Consider the following 21,376-nt stretch of genomic DNA (forward strand, 5'->3'; position numbering starts at 1 on the left):
CCAAAACCTCACTGGCAACGGGAATGAACTTATTTTTAGCCACCGTGTAGATGATAGGAAAACGTATTAGAAATGTGTAGTCAAGCGTGAGTCGGACTTAATTACTTAGTTATTGATCCGACCCCTACGGGTTTTTAACACGCTTTTGTTAAGTCGACCTGTATGTGACTAACTAACTATGTAATGGAATCTAAGGTAACTATCCTATAGGTAACCATCTTCCAAAGATCGTAGCGTCATGAAACTTGGCAGCTGTATGTAGTTCTGATGACAATATAATAATATGGTACTGTCGAACTGATCTGATGATGGAGCCGGAAGATATGAACTGGAACTTCATGATGGAATCAACTATGTAATGGAATCTAAGGTAACTAATTTAACCATCTTCCTGGTTTCCGATGAAGCTGAAAATTTGCATACGCATGTAAGTCGGGTGACAATGCAATATTATGGTACCATCGAGCTGATCTGATGATGAAGACAGGAGATGGTCATAGGAACTCTGTGATAAAACAACGCAACCTAATTCTGTTTGAGGTTTTTAGAATTGTCTCGATGAGTATTAGTTGCCTGTGGAAAAAAAGGACAGTCAGCGATAAAAGCTTGTACCAAAAATGAAATTTTTGCCAAAAACTTATTTTAAAGACATTTCACTCACGTTTCTCATTAGTTTATTTTACGTTCAAAAACATTCGAAATTCAATATTTTATTTTTTTGTTGTCGTGTCCGAGTTACGTGGATTGACCCATTACGTGATTCTTGTCAGTACTTGCCTTTTTACACGATACACAATAAAAAAATATGTTAAAGTTAGAGTTTTTTACTACTCTAATTTTATTTCTCCTGCGAAAACATCCAAAACAAATCAATGTTTATATTGTTGTCAACTTCTTTATGCTATCCATTTCGTAAGCTATATGTGAAATGTATATGAGTAAGCCGAGTAAGACCGGACGGGCGCCTCGAGATATAATTAGTTTCGTGATCAGCCCTCCACCGGGCGGGTAAAAGTCAAACAAAACACCGTAATCGATGCGTATGCGACTGCAGGCTGCTTGCTCGCCCCCGCCTTATTAACCGAAACTTAAGTTGCTGTGGCTACCTATGTCATGAAATTATGTTTCACAATAACATAACAAAATTTTTAATATATTGTATAACTATAATTTAAGTCTTCTCGAGGCAGAGGTCTACACCTCTGCTCTAACCCTACGGTTAGAGCCGGCGTAGCTTTATTTGACGTTCATAAGCGCATTGTAATATGCCTACTTGAATAATAAACTATCTTTATCTTATCTTTAACTATCATCATCTTATCAGCCCTTTATCGTCCATAGCATAGGCCTCTCTTCTAGTACGCCATTTGTCCCGGTCCTGAGCTGATCTCGTCCAGAAGTGACCAGCAATCTTCTGGATGTCGTCCACACAACGAGCCAACGGACGCCAGGGGCTTCTATCATCCGAAAGCGGCCATTTCCATCCGTTAACATTTTAGTCCACCTGCCATCACTTTGCCTAGCAACGTGTCCCGCCAACTCCATTTTAGTTTGGTAATGACGAAACCAACGTCTTGCCCCTTGGTGCGGCGACGGATCTCGACATTCCTTACTCGATCTTGAAGCTTGATACCGAGCATGGCGCGCCCCATGGCTATTAGTCTTGGACATACAACTATGAATAATTAATGTCATTACCGGCGCGATTAAGTTTCATTTTGTCGGAAAAAAGGTAAAATAATGAAATTTAATCGCGTTAGACCCGGTAATGACATTAATTATGTGTACTAACTATGAAGTACATAAACAGCTAATAGAGAGAGCTGAGAAAGTATTTCCGAATATTTTAAATCCTATTTATTTGCTCTTTTGATTAGACTCAACGTAAATACGTTAAAAAATATGATAAATATCATATTCGATATCCGATATCGGAAAGTACATCATCAAATACAGCAATCAGAACTATATCATTTCCCTGGGTATGTTACCTTGTTGCTCTGGCCTGGGAATTAGCCGGCCCGTTTCATTTGAAACTGTTTTATTTCCACACGACACGGGCGTAGGATTGAGTTGAAACCTCGTTGTTTAAATCGACTCCAGCAATATTGCTTGCGCTCCCCTCCCAGGTGAGTTCGTAGTTTTTCCACTCAATTCTGTTTTGATGTGGCATCATGTTTATTTTACGTACTACTTGTGAAATTATGTAATGTCTGTTTGCTACATTATTTAATTTTATTTTTGTCATTGCTGTGTCAAACCTTCTTTGGGTTTGTATAGCCACGTCTAAGTATTAGGCCGCGGGCCGGGCGCAAATTTCGTCGGTAATTTTTAGGGTTCCGTACCCAAAGGGTAAAAACGGGACCATATTACTAAGACTCCGCAGTCCGTCCGTCCGTCCGTCCGTCTGTCACCAGGCTGTATCTGATGAACCGTGATAGCTAACCTTCAGACGTCACAGTTGAAATTTTCACAGATGATGTATTTCTGTTGCCGCTATAACAACAAATACTAAAAACAGAATAAAATAAATATTTAAGTGGCGGTTTCATACAACAAACGTAATTTTTTTGCCGTTTTCTGCGTAATGGTACGGAACCCTTCGTACGCGAGTCCGACTCGCACTTGTAAAAATAATACTTATTACATTTTGTAAAAATAATTTTGAAAAGCAACTTTTCATAATTAGAAATATGTATCAAATAGAATAAGGTGATTTGTTACAGTGGCTGTTGTTCCTCAACCCTTCAACGGAGCGGCAACTGATGTTCACGAGGATTCATTACGCATCGCCCTTAACCACTTTACGAGTTATCGCCCGCCAATAACAATTGGTCATGGGAATCTGTTTCTGGCTTGCGGCCCATAATTATATGGCTTAAATCACTATTTCGGAACCATCACGTTAAATGTTTCCAAACCACCAGTTCCAAATTTCTATTAAAATTTGGATCTTCCTTCGTTCGGTATAAATTTTTTAATTTTTAAATTCCTGTATTGTGCGAAATCAGATAGTAATAAAATATTATACGTAAATACATATATACTAGCCAAACTATAAGATGTCACTGTACAATTTTAAATATAGGGGTTATGTTTGTTTTCTGTATCTATCATGATACAGGACTAAAACGTATCACAAATGCAACCAACATTTGAGTGTTTCCAGTGAAATCATTCAGTACCGTTCCCGTACATTTGTCGCGTATCTGTTTCCACGTCGCATGGTGTTCAATTGCACGACGTCGCGTAACTAACGCGAGTTCCTATCTCACGTCGACGTTTCTTACGAATTTCGTCTTTATTCCGATGATTCTAAGACGAGTTGTGAAATACGCCTATTTACAAGAATACGATTTTGTACATGTTGAGGGGAATATGCACTCGGAGGTGGGGAGTCGCGTAACGGACCTGCCTCAGACACTGATGCATCTCGGTACCTTTACTTGTTCTTTACAACCATGCATTTTAAGCAAAGTACAGAGTAGAGGAAAAACATTAATTATTGTCGTCTTAAGATCTTGTTTATTATTAAAATGAAATAGGAATTCAAGGAAGGAGTTCAGAAATTGTCGAAGATTTATCCAAAATATTTTCAATGATTCTTGATGACTTACATTAGGCATAATTAATGTTACTAACGGGTCTAACGCGATTAAATTTCATTATTAAATTTTATTATTATTTAATTATGTGTACAAAACGCGAGTTTAAAATGTTATATTACAATTAGGTACATTTAAGGTAGATAATAGGTACAACAGCTCCAAAAATTATGCAACATTATATCGGTCTTCGCATCAAAATAATCAGTATAATTGTTTTTGAGCGCGTTAGTAGTAATTTAGTAAATATATTTTTTATCTATTAGATTAAAAGGGTCACTCACGCCATGTTATGTCGAGCAATTTTCGACTTAAAAACTAGAATGACCTGTTTTAATTTGTCTGAGTTATTTGATATGTGAGTTTTACGGAGGTTTTGTTTTATTTTTTAACCATTTGTCCAACATACTTATTCATAAAACCCATCGAAAGTGCCATCCATATCCAGGATCTTGTTTATTCGCAAGTATTGAAAATATTATTTAATATATGCAAAATAAGTAAACCGATTTTATTTTTCCGCGCCGCCACGGAAAGTACCGGAAAGCGTGCGGATATTGAATTAGTGGTGAAATTCGCATTTTTTTTTCCGGAACGGAGACAAAAAGGAGTGCTGGCGCCCGCCGGACGCTGAATCAATTACGTTACGTTGACGCGCCGCGGTAATTCGATCCGTCGGCAAATGTTGATTCGACCGCGGGGCATGTCCGGAATGAAGCCCGTAACACACTGAGTGGCCTCCAGAACCAGCGTTCCTACCTAGCTAGCAACTTACTTCACCCGTCAGTCGAGTAAAATGTTAAATATTTATGGGAACCCTAAGAAAATACTGGTAATTGACATCTCTGAAACCAATGTGAGCGATATGTTAATATTGCAATTAGGTACATGACATGAGTTACTTCAAGAAAAACCCTAATAGCAACACTTATGGAGAAAAATTTTGGGACATGAAATTTGAAAAAAAAAAAAACGAACATTATATTTTGATTCAAAATTATTATTGTTGTTAATATAAGGCAGCCAATCTTATCAGAGGGCCTAGCCACAATGCCAATCGTTTGCGCTACGACTACGAAACGCTTTCTGTCTCTCTATCACTCTACCTTTTTGGTGCGATAGAGAGACAGATAGCGTTTCGTTGTCGTAGCGCAAACGATTGGCATCCTGGCTAGGCACCCTGATCTGATATCCCAGATAAGTACCTATGCACAATTCAAAAAGATATTAAAATACAGTCACACTAGAAACTCTGCTTTTGCAAAAGCTTTTGTATTAATAACTGATTACCACTTTACTTTTACTCTTATTCGCTAAGCATACGAAAAAAAATATCACAATGTTATACTTATAAATACATTACAAAACAGCCTCCATTGTGTCCCAAACCTTAAGGCTATCACGGGCAAGCCGCTTGGGCGTCATCGGACTGCCTCACTGATCTATTTTCTTCATTAACACTTTGTAAAAGCGTTGCCCCAATTAATGTTCGGACCCTAAATTGAACGGTTTCAATCGCTGATATCGGATGGACGCTTTCTATTTAGGGTAGGTGATCGGGTATCACACCCTTTTTGGGATTGTTTCGTTGATGGTCCCAATTTTTATCAATTTTTTTTTAGTCAAGTGTAAAAATGCAACCAGCATACAACTTCTCAAAATTATGTCCCATATCTCTTAATTAGCTGACATAAGAGCTATGCGACATATTTTTGAGTAAGATATGTATTTTTACACTTGACTGTACCTATGCTTTTACATAGGTACACATATTGAAGGTATGCTGAGGTCTTTTAGGGGTGTTTGTTTTTATTCATTTGATTTGATTGTAATCCAATTAGTCCGTTCCAAATAAAATAAATAATACGTATATTTAGCTGCAAATTTTGTTGCGACGAATAGGTACCTATTACAAAGGCCTTAGTTATACATGTAGCTTAGTTGACGCATTAACATCTGTGTAACTCACTGATGACTCTAATCTGCTCAAGCTTTGCTTGCTGCTGCTTTAGCTTGCTATTAACTATCATCAACTAATTCCTAACATCACTCTACCATCGCACTGTCTCGTTCATTATAATCATGGTAATACGGGATGGCATCAGGCTATTCACTTAAATGGTTACCGGTGGCTCGCAGGGGTTGCACTGTAATTCAGAGCAAGGTTGGTATTCCAATCGCTTAAAGGGCAAACCAATCAAATGTTCAGGCGAACCAATATAAGTAAACATTCTTGCAACGCCTAGCTGTTACGTATTGCGAGGCCTCATTCCATTTACACTTAATTTTCTGAACGTTTGAGCGCCATGACTTGTCTAGCAAAGGCATTAGATGACCAGATTTTAGGTGAGCGGCAAAGCGGATTATCGAAATTAACCTCTTCAACGGGTCTAATGATTGAGTCATCTTCTGCTCGAGCGGCGGGGGCCTGTAAGACGCAAATGGTGTAGCTAATAATAATCCTTAATAACTCTTTATTATTTTAGTATTAACGAGATTTTGTATTATACCTATAATAGGTATAATAATTGATTGTTGATTTATTTTTCTACATACCCAAGTTCCAAATAAAAATGAAACAAAAAATATTGCTTATTGAGAATAAAAATATCAGTGTATTATATTGACTGCTGCTATTTCTTCATCGTTGTAATATACTCGTAACTCTGTTCAACTTTTTTAAATTCTTTCTATTGAGTTGGTTATACGGCAGAAAGTTTTTTCCTTTGTTTAGTGATAGGCCGATAATTGTTGTGTCAACATTATTTTGGTAGTCGAGGGTGGATTCCTAGTTTCCATGCACGTTTCTACCACCATACCGTCTAATCTTAAAGGCAAGGTAAACGGCTGCGACATTATTACACGCCAGGCCAGCCGGGCGGCGTCTTGCCACACAAATACGGCGACTCATCGGCAATTTGTATCGGGCCAGGCGCATGCATGTTAATAAAGCCTATTGTGTCCTCCGCTCCACAAGATTAATCCAGCGTCGTCTAATCTATGCAGAGCTGCAGCACAACGGAAGATACAATGCATGAGCAAATTGTATTTTCATAATTCGGTCCCCAATTGATAAAGTCACTTTAAATTGGTACCTTTTAGATATCCGCAGCGACAAAATATGTTCGTGTTAAAGGAATTTAATTCAGAGCAGTTCTTGGCACAGGGTAATTGTGCTCCTTTGAAGTGATGGTTAAGAACTTAAGCGCATAAATAAAATTTACAGTACATATGGTGCTACTTTCTCGCACTAATGCGTAAAAGAGCACTTTTCGTGCATATGTCAAAAGTTTAAACGGCCATATGTACTGTAAAACGTTGTACGACACACGTGCGAATAGGTAATTCGCAACTCGTGTCGATTTAAAACACTCCCTGCGGTCGTGTTTTAATTTATCGCCACTCGTTTCGGATTTCCTCTTTTCCGCACTTGTATCGTAAATAACTATTCCAACACATCAAAATAAGGTACCTACTGAAGTGAGAAAAATAAGGTGATGTAAACTAGATGGTGTATACAATATATTGATTTAAACTACCACGATTTTGACTCATAATTTTAGTTTTAGTCCCGTGTTCGTTTTAAAATTATATATGGTGTATGTTTTACGGGGAATAAAGCTGAAACACTGCATGGAAAAATGTCAGAAAGCATTGTCATTACCAGGAAAAATATAAGCGCTTATTTTAACAAAATATCGTTACGTAGGCGTTAAACAATTGCTACTCGTATTTCATGTAAGCATTGGTGCCAATCACAGCTAACGGAAACCAGGAACAATTTGTTTTAAAAATAATTTAAACCATTATTTTTTATCGTGAAAGCTTAACTGATCAAATTACTTACAGTGTTTTTTTGCTAAACTAAGTCATCTTGACATGTGGTAGATGATGGTAGTCGGATGTAGGCGTTGGCAAGGTTTGAGGACGACACGTACAGCGTGTTACGTGACTTTATATTAGGTTCAGTTTAGAAATAATGGTTTAAACTTATTGCGATTAGTCTATGTAGAGGTAATCAGAATAGTGCAGCACCCGTAGACCTGTAGCCCCATCCCGCGTTTTAATGTTTCGGCTTGACTAAGCCTTGCATTGGAGATCCGTCTTTACGAGCTCGTTAGTGTTGGTAATCGCGCTGCACGGCCGGATTACGCTTGTGCATTATTAGTGTTTTTATTGATTCACTCGGCTCCTGTCGTAAACTGAGATTATTATTCGCGACGCCCCCGCGCCTTCCGGCCAAGTTTGTTTTCTTACTTAATCGCGACGATAACAACATTTAATGACGGCTAGGTGACTGGCGAAATTCCGCTTCGATGTTTAGTGCTCATTCTATTTTCATTAACCATTTACCCACTTAATGATCCAGATCCTAAGGGAGCGATTCAATGACTTGGCCCCGTAAAATTAAACCCTCGCGTGATCTAAAATCTGGAGGTAAAAACGTAGCAATTAAGTATTTAAGTACTGTTTTAGCTAAGATTTGTCTTGGTGTTTGAATACAGTGCCTGTTACAGTGCCTTGGAAAGAAGGCAGGTAAGTAAATGAACGTGTAGCGGCTTCCGTTGTTCACTAACTTTTATGAGGCTGATTTGTTTTAGTTACATTACTAAAGTGCGATGTAATAAGGTTTAGTTTTCACCAGTAGAGATGAAGCTCTGTGATAATGCAAGTCCAAGGATTTATTGGCGTGAAAATGTGTTAATAAGCTTACTCGTTTTACGGTTATTGCCGTATAACACTTCAATGATGAAACATAGTAGCCAGCTGGTCATTATCTTAACCCTCGTACAGTTGTCGGGTATTTTGGCCTTCACAGTTTTTTTTTGTACAACATAATTTAAGGTGTCAATTTGTTTTCAAAGAATATTTCAATATTTAGGTACTTTGTCTCCTTTGCATTACGTCCTTAAAATTGAAAGCCAGTTACAAAACTAATTAAGCTCTCTCCAATTACGCAAAAATCACATCTACTTACGGGTTTAATTCAAAAAAATAAAGAAGAGATTTACAATTTATGGAGTAGTTTGCGCATTTAAAAAGTTAAAACCGGAAGACGGAGTAATACCCTTTATTGCTTTCCGCGAAGAGAAAGCAAATACGATGTCGATGATTAGATTTTTCCAAGGAACCCTAAAATGGCGTACGGGCTCCATTATTCTCAATTTGCGCCAAGTTCAAGGAAGCTCGGATGCTGGCGAACGCGGCGGGTGTCCCCCTTGATTAAACCTCTGGAAGTAAGAAGTAACAATTTGTGTGCATTTTCTCTATTCACCTTGGAAAATTTATATTACTTCGTCTTGGATTGCACTTGAGCTTAGTGCACTCTGTCGCGCGTCTTGTTCGAAATTTGAGTATTGTGGATAGTCATGAATAACGTTTCTTTAAAATGAAACATTTATTTATAAGTGAGTGGTGCGGTGCTACTTAAAAAAAAGTAATCAAAGCCGCGACCACGATCAGTGTAACCTGTGTCGAAATTTACGATGGACCCGGTTATAAATATGATTTAATAAGGTACAAAAGGTTGTATTTTAACATTTTCATCCAAAGCGGCTAAATTCCACAATGCAACATAATAAGGTCTTGCATATGTACAGTCGAAGGCAAAAATATCGATCCAGACAAATGGCTCAAAAATATGTGAACACGACTTTGTTGTCTAAGGTGTAAGAGCGTACACATATTTTTGAAACTTTGGGAATGTATATATATTTATGCCCTTGACGCTTAAACTCGGCTGACTGAATTTACAACAAATTCATTTTCTTATTAAATACACCCAATACTTACATTACACTTCAAACCTATGGAAATGGATAAGTTTGTGCGGAATTTCTATACAAAATGACCCACTCTTATTGCTTTTAAGTAGTAAATATTATGTACAGTTTGCAAACCTTAATATTGTCATAGCCAGATACTCAGCTGAAATGTGCATCGCCTTTGCACCATTCAAACAATCGGGCGTCTACCTATGGCAACTGCATAAAAGCTAGTCATTCCATCTGGCGTGGCTGATACTGACGTATTACATTATAATAATAATAGCATATTGAAAACGTATACTTCTGTGTCTATTTTTTTAAATACATCTCATGATCAAAAATCGCTCTATGAGGATTGTGCATCAACATAATTTAATGATTGGTTGATCTAAACTTCAAGTTAAATATGGCACCTGCACAGAAAAAAAGAACTGTTGTACAATAATAATATGTGACGTTTTCAATCAAAAGGTACCACATTGTCGCTTGTCGATAAGGTTGATTTCAAATTGAAGCTATATGGAAATAGCGACTTACTGACAAGCGACAATAAGTACCCTTTTGGTCGAAAATGGCACTTATGGCGACCTGTCTGGCCTAGTGGGTAGTGACTGCCTGTGAAGCAAATGGTCCTGGGTTCAAATCCTGGTAAGGGCATTTATTCAGTGATGGGTGTTTTCTATGTACTTGTTTAAGTATTTATATATTATATATATCGTTGTCTAACTACCCACAACACAAGCTTTAATTATTGAGTTTACCGTGGGACAGTCAACTTGTGTAATAATGTCCTATAATATTGTATGTATGTATAATATGTATACAATAAGCTGCAAAGATAACTGACTCCCCTGCTTACTGTATGTATACTTACATACAGTATTGTTGTTATAACTGTTATTGTATGTTATATACTGAAATTTTTCTCTTCTCTTAATCTTATTCTCCTAAATCTTTTCTTACGGTCTATGTGATTATTGCAGCTATGTACAAATAAAATGAAAATAAAACTGAGGTACTTTATGGGAACGACTAAGTTAACCTGTTTTATGTCTCATTTATAAATTTAACTATACTAATTATAGCCTGAATGATCCGATGAATAACTAATACAGATAATAATTTAAAAATAATAACTGTGAAACCGAAAACAAAAACATTTCATGTCGCTTATCCTACTTTACATCTGTGAAGTGAAAATCGTTTATAGAAAACATCTAACAAAACTTAAGTAATGTATGGAAGTGACCATGTCACTTTTCGTTGCATCTGTCATCCCGATACATTTCTACGATTTATACGACTGTCACCTTGGCTACGGCCCCTGGAGATAGCTCTGATAGGTACTCTCACCTAGGCCACTCGTATTGATGCTAGCTTAATTTCTAGGTACACATATCATCCAGATGGCCACTTGGTGAAAAGTTAAACGAAGTGAAGTATGTTAAACATACAATTGCTTCTATGGTCCATTATGATACGATCGGTGCGTACGGAACGGACTGGGCTCGATGGGCTGTCCTGTTCGTCGCTTGCAAGCCTGAACCACCTACCGATTACCTGATATTGACATGCCGGGGCGCTTATTCTGCATCCGAATATTATATCTTATTATTTTAATTTAAATATCGGAAAAAGGTGCACGGGATGCTGACCGACAATCGGATGAAAACAGGCTATCAGAATTATACGTTATTTACACCAATTAGCTCGAGTAACTAAATAATGCAGTATCTGACAGGGTCACATGCGAAAAAGACTGTTCTTCTAGGTACTCGTAGGTACTCATACGGTTAGAGCATGAATAGTTTTGCTCGTGCGCTAAGGTCGCATTCCCACTGTCGTAACAACTAATCGTACCGTCCTATATGTGAACACCTCCGTTTATTTAAAAATACACGCTATGACAAGACGATTACTGTTATCGTGTCGTGTGTCATGTGAACACCTCCATTTAAATATACAGGCCACGAATGCACTGTCGTTACGACTTAGTGGAAACGCGGCCTAAGGCGTAAGAGAAATAGATTGTAACTATCTTTTGTGCGATTGTAATGTCAATAATTCATACCTCGAAATATAAATATCTCGAATTTTCATTTTTAGTTGTTATTGTTGTCAAAAGTGAAACCGCAATGCAAATAATTCTTTCCAGCCAAGGAAATATTTCCGGGTCATAAACTCAAATCCAATTTAAATTTTCAATATCCCCAAGTAAAACAACTGATAAAAGTCTTAGCCGCAGACAGAATTTAAGTGAAAGGGGAAAAAATCTAAAAGGTGTCGAGCTGCAGAAATTGGAATAATAAATTCATAATGCGCAATTTGGTGTTCTTTTTTTCTTGTCTGAACAATATGGTATGTGCGATAAACAATAAGTATAGATCTTTATCATATCATATCATTTATTCAGTAATAATCATACATTGTCATTGGTATATACATTTCACTTAAAGAAGAATTTCACTTAGGTGAGGCGTTTACGATTAGTTTTGGTAACGATCTTATGAAGTGTGATCTTAGCCATTGGACAAACCCTGAAATCCCACGTAGGATTCCTTCTCAAGAATGCTCTCACGTTAATATTTTTTTAAATAGAACAAAAGATAAGAAAGTAAATTATCAAAGAAAAAATAATTCCAATGATCGACGACAAAAAGAAACATGCTGTAAATCATTGGCAGTGTTTTTGACAACTTGTTCGAAAATGTGCGGCAATGATGACATTTGTCATAAGTCAGAATTATGGATGGTATAGAAAGGATCGCAATCTCTTATGGCAGAATTGTTGCAAAAGTGACCGCTTTAAGCTTTAAATAATAGTTCCTAATTTCTCCGGTGGCGCTAGTTAGGCTCTGGGACACGAGTATATCATGAACCATATAAGGCAACAAATAACCCGACCAAATTACGTATTACGTAGAATCTTATTAATGTCATAAATAAAAAAGATAATCAATAAGGTCGAAGAAGGTTTCATACTATTTATTACCTCAGCTATTAAAACATACAGGCTGCTCCAAAGTAAAAAATCGTAACTTGTTAATTTCTTCGTAACCGCTACACCGGTTTTTATGATACTTGGTATACTGATTCTAAATACCCTAATGCATATGTACATTTCGGCTTTGTCCTGTTGCACCCTGTATTATATCTTATCAAATAAGATAAAAGACCTTATTATCTAGATGGGCCGGTCCGGTATAATTAAAGCCTTATTTCAAATAAATTGATCATCAAAATCAACACTAATACCTTATATTCATCCCACTGCTTGGCATAATTCGGCCATAGCCGCCTTCCTAGCCCAATACTAATTGAGGACTTCACACACACCTTTAAATTTCTTGGCGTTCACTTCATATAACCTTATCCTTCACCAAACGGCAACTGGTAATTAATATCAAATGATATTTTGCACCTTGATTTTGAGGACCTCATTAGTAAAAACCTGGGTGATTCATACCAAGACCTCTGGTTTACTCCTCGAAGGTCCTTAAAGCCGTACAGCTCCACCCGCTCTTACTGTTTATATAAATTACTCATGCACATAATATATTAGGTAAGTATATATGTAATGTTATCTTTTAAATAACTTATGTACACCAAGTTAACAAATCGTAGAAAACAGTTTGTATTTTATTTATGAGTATATGAAATCCTAATTACTAAATACAGTCAATTTGATCGGGTTCCCAAGTTTTCTATCGCCCGACTCGCGACAGGGGCTGATGTTCGGCGCGTGCCTCTCACCCATCTTCGGCGATCTTCGCCCCGCGCCGGAATTAAAATTAATAGCGGACGGCACGTCGACCGGCCCGACTCGGCCCGGGTAATTTGTTTACTCGTCTCGCCTAGGATTATGTCGCATGCTCTGTTGAATAGGTAACGGCCGGTGACTCCCGTCACACTTACGCTCCGTCGCACCCCATTTGCCGACTGTAAGGCTCGGGACCGGTACCTGTAGATAAATTGATAATTTACCAGTAAAGCTTACGTCAACTCACATGTCATCACCCGACTGCCGATGGAGGGTTGCTTAAGCGAGTGTTTCTATCTTTGTTCAGTGGCCATTTTCGGTAAGGCATTGGAAGTTACCCTTACGAATTTGCTATTTCTGGCTAATTCGCAAGGGCCACGATAAATTATTATGGCGTAGAATTTAGTTTCATATAAATGACAGGTCTAAATAAGGCCAAAGCAAAATGATTGAGTGAGACACTACTAGCGATCAAGACGGGACACATTGTAACACCAATGGGGTACTTGCTTTTCTACGGGTGTCCGCGGACTCACCTTTTAGGCCTTATTATTCAAAGACTTAATTTCGAGTAGATGAGCATTATTATTAATGAACTCTCCATTTTATCTTGTTGTTGTCAATATTTAGTCTTGTCGGTGTGTACAATAATCCAAACCCTTGAATCATTCGGTTGGTGACAACATGGAAACCTTATTCTTCATTTACGTCTGTATGTCCGCTTGATACATCCCCAACTCCGAAATAATTAAATGTCCCTTGTTAGATATGATTCAGTTAAACGTCGTCGAAGTCGGGCCGACGGCGTGTCGTGCCGGCTCCCGGTCGCCCTGCCGTGTTTATTGTATCAGTGTCGACGCTCATCATTCTCATCAAAATGCAAATAAAGTAGGCACCGACCGAACGTCGGCGCCGGACAGTTGCTGGTTTCGTATTGAGTTATATTCTAATGATATTTAGGATGTATATCTACCCGTGCTGTGTGTTTGTGTTATTATGAACAATATGCCCGTGGAAATGTGGTACGCTATAATCTTGTGGCGACGATTAATATGGTTTATTTACATTAAACAGTAGGCAGTGGGATTTCTATGGAAAGCTTCTAGTTTTATTACAGATTTTCAATGCGTTTGGATTTTTAAGTAACAACAAGTGTTTAAGTATAACAAGAATCGAAGCGGCGGTTTAGTACTATAATGTTCAATTATGATATAATGTTACATCGTTATTAATCAACTAAAATGTTTATTTTGGCATACATTTCTATACATTAACGGTCCTTTTATATGATAGGTACCTACTATGTCTAATGACCAACCGTTTATCGTCATTTATCTTCCTGAGACATCTTTGCCATCAACCTCAATGTCACATTGTACCTATTCTCATGTATTTTTTGTATAATTTTAAACATCCATTGTGTTTTAGTTCCAAATTAACAATACGAATTCCGAGAATCGTATTTTCGCAAGTATTCTCGGTATTTTCAACTACAAAGTTTTTTCTGTTGAATAATTCCATAGATCAGCTTAAAATTTCTAGGGACTGAACTGTTTTCAGGTCCAAAAATGTTTTGACAAGAGCAATTGTATCGGAATCACCATATCTACAGATATTCGGTCAATTTTCTGATAAAGAAGATAGTGTTGTAATTTCATAATTATCAGTTCCCAAATAACGTCGACAGAATATAAGCTGCTAATTAAAACGCAATAACTCCAAATCAGGTTTGAATTTTCGTGTGAAAATGTAGTGTCTTCAGACGGGGCAAAATCGCAGGTCCTGAAACGTTATTCCTAATTCATACAAGTTTCAGGCGCGCGATCGCCCGAGACCAACCAGTATAACTTGATTTTCGATCTCGCGTAATTGTTGCGGATCTCGAGTCCACAGCTAGACTAGTTAGGTATCTCTTGTTAAACCCTCGCATGAGGTAGCAAGTGATCGTAATACAGGACTTACGCTGTTAATAAGCTCGCGCCGGGGCCCGGCTCGGATTTCGGTCGTTAGTGCGTAATTGTCGACACCTAATTAGTCTGACTCGGGCTCCGGTGACTCCCACACATGACCCCATGTTTAATGCGATGCGCCGCTGCACCGGCTAACGCGCTTAATAAAGTAGATTCGTTGCGGATCCTTAACGGTGGCGACGGGAGCTTCAGACTAACGTCGTCTTGGAATTTCATATCTGATCTGAGATATACATGTATGTATTTGAGTGTTTGCAGGCAAAATCGAGACGGGTATCTCAGTAGACTTTAAACCTTAACAATTAATTTAATTTATTTTATTAATTAAGTACCAATCGACGAATCGAAATATGGAACCGTCACAAAATTAGTCACATGGTAATTTATAAAATCTTCAGTTCTGTGTTATAATACTTTTTTTGTCTTTATCGGAATGCTGCCTTTCTCGAATCAAAAATATGTAATTTTGTCCTCAGGCATGGAGGCTATAATGTCGGAGTTCTTCAACGACACGACTACGGCTTTCTACATTATACTGATCGTGTGGATCGCTGACCAGTACGACGCCATTTGCTGTCACACCGCCATTGCCAAGAGACACTGGCTGAGGTAAGTCTCAGAAAACTAGCTAGTAATACAAAAAAACTTTGATTTTCTCGTCGATTAAAAGTGAATTGTCACTATCAGTTATCACCGATACTCTTAAATACGAGTCCATTATATTTGGCCAGATCCTTTTATCGGATATAAAAACGGTAAGTGTTTCATTTGAAAGTCTTATATAAATGAATTATATAACTTTTTATAAGCACCATATATTGCTTACATATTGATATTATGTTACTGCTTTAATTTGCAGCGCATATTGAGTTACGCCACAGGAAACAATGCGTTAATAGGGGTGTTTATTATTTAACTCGGAAACAAAACTCGGAGTTACTATTAGTTAACAAAGTCTATCTTACTTTGACACAAAGTCAAACTTTAATCAATACACATTTAGTAGGTAAATAACATGCAGAATTAAATATCCCTTAGCGATTTTTAGTTCTAATTGTGAGAGATCGACAACAAAAGCTTTTTCATTGTAATATTGCGTCATTCTTTCTATATTCGCGTAATAGCAAAAATAAGTGACTGTTGGGGTTTTGAAAGCTCTTTTGCCATTGTATAAATAAGCTATGTTCAATTTTTGCACAGGGCATCACAATATCCGCTGCTTTTCCAACACAGAGGGTTATAGATAATTATTACTTGGTTTAACCTTAGACACACACACACACTCAGTTCCACAGTTCCACTAAAAAAAAATGTGGATTTTTTTCTGAATTTTCAATTAGTTACGTTTTAGGGATCGCTACCGAATTCCGAATCGAGGGATGGATGACAAGATTTTTTTTTCTCGTTTTTCGGGTCAGAGTGTATTAATGTGCAGTTTTTTAAAGCATATTATACGTGTTTTAGGCGTTCGAAATATTGATTCAGCAGTGCATACTCTTAAACGGGAATAAAAATTATTAAAAAATAATAATATTACCTATACCTACTATTAAATAATATATAAATACCCAACTAGGCAACAAACTAAATATTTTTTTCTGAAATACTTTGATTTGTATTTTTTAAGTAGTTACAGTTAAGTATTATATAAATAATAAACTAAAATAGATATCATACAATAAAGAAAAAGTTACCAAATCCACCGGTGGCCGAGGCCGGAATCAAACCTGCGTCTTCAGCTTACGCGGCTAACGTCCTGGCCACTAGACCACCCGGCCACGGCGTTAGTCTTCCCAAATTCTCATGTGTTCGAATTCAAATTCTTTGGAAGACTAGGCGCCTTTGACCAACTCTAAGGGCGAGCAGTACGTGCTTGCACCTCCTATACGAATCCTTTTACTAGATTCAACTAGAGAACAAATCAAATTATAAACTGAAATAGATGTCATATATTATATTAAAGAAAAAGTGACGAAGCCCTCCAGTGGTGAAGGCCGGATTCGAACCGGCGTCTTTAGCAATCCGGGCTAACGCCTTGAACCCCTAGGCCACCCCGCCACGGTTCGAATCCGGCCTTCACCACTGGAGGGTTTCGTCACTTTTTCTTTAATATATGATATCTATTTCAGTTTATAAATTATATATAGTAGTGTGACTACTTAAAAAACACAAATCAAAATATTTAATACAATAATTTGATTTGTTCCGAAACAAACTATGAAAACGGATTATATCGCGCATATTGAATTTATAATACATCCCGACGTTTCGAACCCTTTACAGCGTTGGTGGTTCGTGGTGGTGGTGGTTCCGAAAGTCGCGTTCTATTCTATTCTTTGATTTGTGTTTTCTTTAAGTAGTCACACTCTATATATATAACGCCAAATAAATAGAAAAAAGTGTATCGGAATGACAGATGCTACGAAAAGTCACGTGACTATTACCGTACATTATTGAAGTTTCGATTGGCGATTTCCATCAACGATTGTCATCTTGGCTATGCTCCCAGATATCATTCTGATGTCGGTGCACGTTCGGATTGGCCTGAAAGCGTAAACGAAGGAAGAGTTGCTATGTAGCGGGAAATATATGCTACGCGCTACGGCGTAGCGCTGTGTACTGATTTAGTGCGGCATTCAGATTTTGAAAATAAAGTTGTGTTATGTTATCGCAGTACAGTTAATGTAAGCTAGATGCACTGCGAGGAATTATATAAGTATCACACGCATATAATTTTTTTGAGATCAAGTTAATATTTTAGAATTCTGAATACCGCTTTTTATTACCTTATTTTAGAGCCACTGTTGGACAAATACCTCCCCATATTTTCACCATTCGGTCCTGTCCAGATATTTCCAATATAGTATCCATAATATATGACATATATACATACACATTTATACACTAGCTTCTATAGATGTCCAGACGTATTTTTCCAAGGCTAGGAATCGCAGCCACCCGAGAGGACGGTGCCGTTTTCAATTTGCTTTATTTGCGCTTGTTTTAATAGCGTTCTCCTTATTGGCCGCGTGGACGGTCAGCCAAATTGCTTCGTGCTCGGACGACTTTTGATTAAGGAGGAGCAGGCAGTTGAGCAACAGTTTTGTTGTTTATCTGGACACTATCAAGCAGAGGGCGTTCAGAGGCCGATTCCAGCTTAAAAATTGATGTCAATTTCATATCATTTTTATATCGGCTTTGTACAGTGTGTATTTTTGATACAACCGCTTATAACCATAACATATACTTGGTTCTACTAGGTTCTAGTGGTTTAAAACTATTCAGAAACATTTTTTAAATTTAGTTTTAACTACCAGAGCGTATCTAATGTTTGAATCTTTTTCGAGTAACAATGAATTTCGTACATCGTTAATATCGTGATCACTTGTGACAGTTGTGACGTCGCGTCAGTAAATGCGACGTTTTGCGTTAAAACAACGTAGTGATACATTGCTTGCCGAATTATTTTATAAGGAAAAATAAAAGTAGTAAGTACATTTTTTATAAAACCTATGAAAGTGTGTTCATTAGGGCTTATCCTTAGATTATGCGGTCGTGTAAAAAATAAACGGTATATTGGTTCGGTCAAGTCGGGCTGCGAATAACATATATCAATAATAAAGCGTTTAAAAAAATATAGTTCGAATGCAGCCCCAGGTCTATGTGTATTTATTGTAATGGGAGTACCGTATGCAGAACAGAACGGCGATGACACTGACAATAGCTGACACACACGCGCCAGCAGTTGTCGACACTCATTAATGATGGTCGGCTCGGAACAATTTCATTATCACCTGCCCGTTGACGAGGCGATCCTATTCCGTTAATACTTTACCGGATATGCCAATTATCAAGCTGAGAGCTATTCAGGGCTTTGGCGTGTGGTTTTTAGGGTTCCGTACCGAAAGGGTAAAAACGGGACCCTATTACTAAGACTCCGCTGTCTGTCTGTCTGTCTGTCTGTCCGTCTCTCACCAGGCTGTATCTCATCAACCGTGATAGCTAGACAGTTGAAATTTTCACAGATGATGTATTTCTGTTGCCGCTATAACAACTAATACTAAAAACAGAATAATATAAATATTTAAATGGGGCTCCTATACAACAAACGTGATTTTTTTGCTGTTTTTTTTTCGTTATGGTACGGAACCCTTCGTGCGCGAGTCCGACTCGCACTTGGCCGGTTTTTTATACACTATTTCGTTGTAGTTTTATATGTAAACTATGAGGTACTCAGTAGGTTACATTCTAATAATTATTTGAATGGGTTATTGCTCATTGTATATTTTTATAATATGCACCTGTGTTACTTTGTAACTGAGTATAGGATGGAATATATTCTTCATTAAAATCTAATTACTATTTTAATGTGTTCGCTTAGAAAAATAACAATTTATTCACAGAGCACTTCCCTTTTTGATGTTCCGACTAATAAATTATATACAATCTAATAAAGGCATATAGTAAACGGTAAGCGCTCTAAATATTTAAATAAAATTGTTGAAAATGTCGTTGTGAGCGAAAGGTCCTTGATAATTTAAATCTGCCTCGCTACCTGCCTGTTCAGGCTTCTTTGTCGACAAATTAGTGTGATCCAATAAAAACAGAAAATGCAATATCACTACTACCTACTCAGCATACGGGGACCTCTTTTTAAATTTAATTATTTTGTAAACCTTTCGTAACTACAGATACCTGATTTAAAACACAGAGCCGATGATATAATTTCTGCGTTACAGTATGTATCATACGTCAGTGAAAACATTTCTCGCCAGGCTATCCATGCAATAATGCATCATTTCATTAAGTTCACAAAATTTTAATTAACAGCTGTCCTTTATACAAATGTAGCGGAATTTTTCGTACAGTTTTTTAATTGAAATATGCAATTTTAAATAAATAAGGCGAACATTATGTTGCTTACAAAGTATGAAATTAAATTTGCTTTCCATTAAAAGACTTATTAAAACGACGAAGACATTATCCAGTGCAGTTTAAAAATTTTGTTTAGGCTTTTTTTTTGTTATTAAATTGTAAAACGGGACTTAATCGCGTATCGCGGCCTAGTGCGTAAAACGTTCAAGGTGATAAACAAGACCAAGTGCGGGTATTTAGTTCGAAAAACTCGATAGATAGATCGATAGAAGATGTTGATGTCAACTTTAGCCAGTCTTCTCCGAGACCACGGGGACAACGCCGTCCTCGAAACGTCGGAGGTAAATCATGAAACTTAAATACGCGTTAAGTCCCGTTTTACAATTTAATAATGTGTAGAAATCGTGAAAGTTTAAATCAGTGCTTTTTAAGGTCCCGTACCCAAAGGGTAAAAATAAAAATCCGATGTCCGTCTGTCCGTTTGTCCGTCTGTCTGTCCGTCTGTCTGTCTGTCCGTAATAGCTAGACACTTGAAATTTTTACAGATGATGTATTTCTGTTTCCGCTCTAACAACAAATACTAAAAAAATCGGCCAAGTGCGAGTCGGACTCGCGTTCCAAGGGTTCCGTACATTACACAATTTAAACAACGTATTTTTTATGTGAAATGTAAGTGAAATGTCTTTAAAAAACCCGTAGGGGTCGGATCAAAAACTAAGTAATTAAGTCCGACTCACGCTTGACTACACATTTCTAATAGATTTTCCTGTGATCTATAGGTAGGGAACTATTTTGTGTATTTTTTTCAAAATTTTAGACCCAGTAGTTTCGGAGATAATGTGGCCTTCCCATCCCCGGGGGGAATGGTCATTGTTTGTATATTTTCTTGAATAATCAATAAAAATATATAATACAATCCCCGACTCCATCAAACAAGCCGAAACCTTTAATATATTTCGTAATAACCTAAAATCTTGGCTACTTAATAAATCATTTTATTCCTACCAAGAATTTATGACATATGATAACATATTTTTTACCTAATTGAATACCAATTTGTTGACATGATAATGGAACATTTGGATAAACTGACAATATAATATCCCTTTTGACATTACTGCATTCTTTTTAATATCGTATTGTAAATCTTATTGTAATTTTAATGTTTGGTATTTATATTGAATAATTATTATTTTAATTGATAATGTATTGTAAATGTTATCGGAGGTATGTCTGGATTATTTAATTTAGAAATTAATCAAATCTATGTTATGTTATGTTTTGTAAAGTATTTTTAAGTATTTAGTTATTAAGATTATCTTGCCATACCCTATTCAGGGTCAATGCTGTTACAATTAAAATGATTATAACACCTATATGTACCATGGATTGCAGTCA

The 21,376-nt window shown here is 37.1% G+C and overlaps 1 protein-coding gene and 1 non-coding gene across 3 annotated transcripts in view; one reads left to right on the forward strand and one right to left on the reverse strand.

The window, feature by feature from the left end:
* The window catches only part of LOC134749519 (membralin), a 136,314-nt gene that overhangs the window by 70,254 nt on the left and 44,684 nt on the right, over positions 1–21,376 (forward strand). For both annotated transcript variants that reach the window (XM_063684477.1, XM_063684476.1), the window contains one exon: positions 15,580–15,712. In XM_063684477.1, coding sequence (XP_063540547.1) covers positions 15,580–15,712 — 133 coding nt within the window. The remainder of the gene's footprint in view (positions 1–15,579; positions 15,713–21,376) is intronic.
* On the reverse strand, positions 17,089–17,161 carry Trnas-gga (transfer RNA serine (anticodon GGA)). The gene has a single exon. It is a non-coding gene; the product is annotated as a tRNA-Ser (tRNA).

Source organism: Cydia strobilella, chromosome 18 (assembly GCF_947568885.1).
Source record: "Cydia strobilella chromosome 18, ilCydStro3.1, whole genome shotgun sequence".
Taxonomy (NCBI): Eukaryota; Metazoa; Arthropoda; class Insecta; order Lepidoptera; family Tortricidae; genus Cydia; species Cydia strobilella.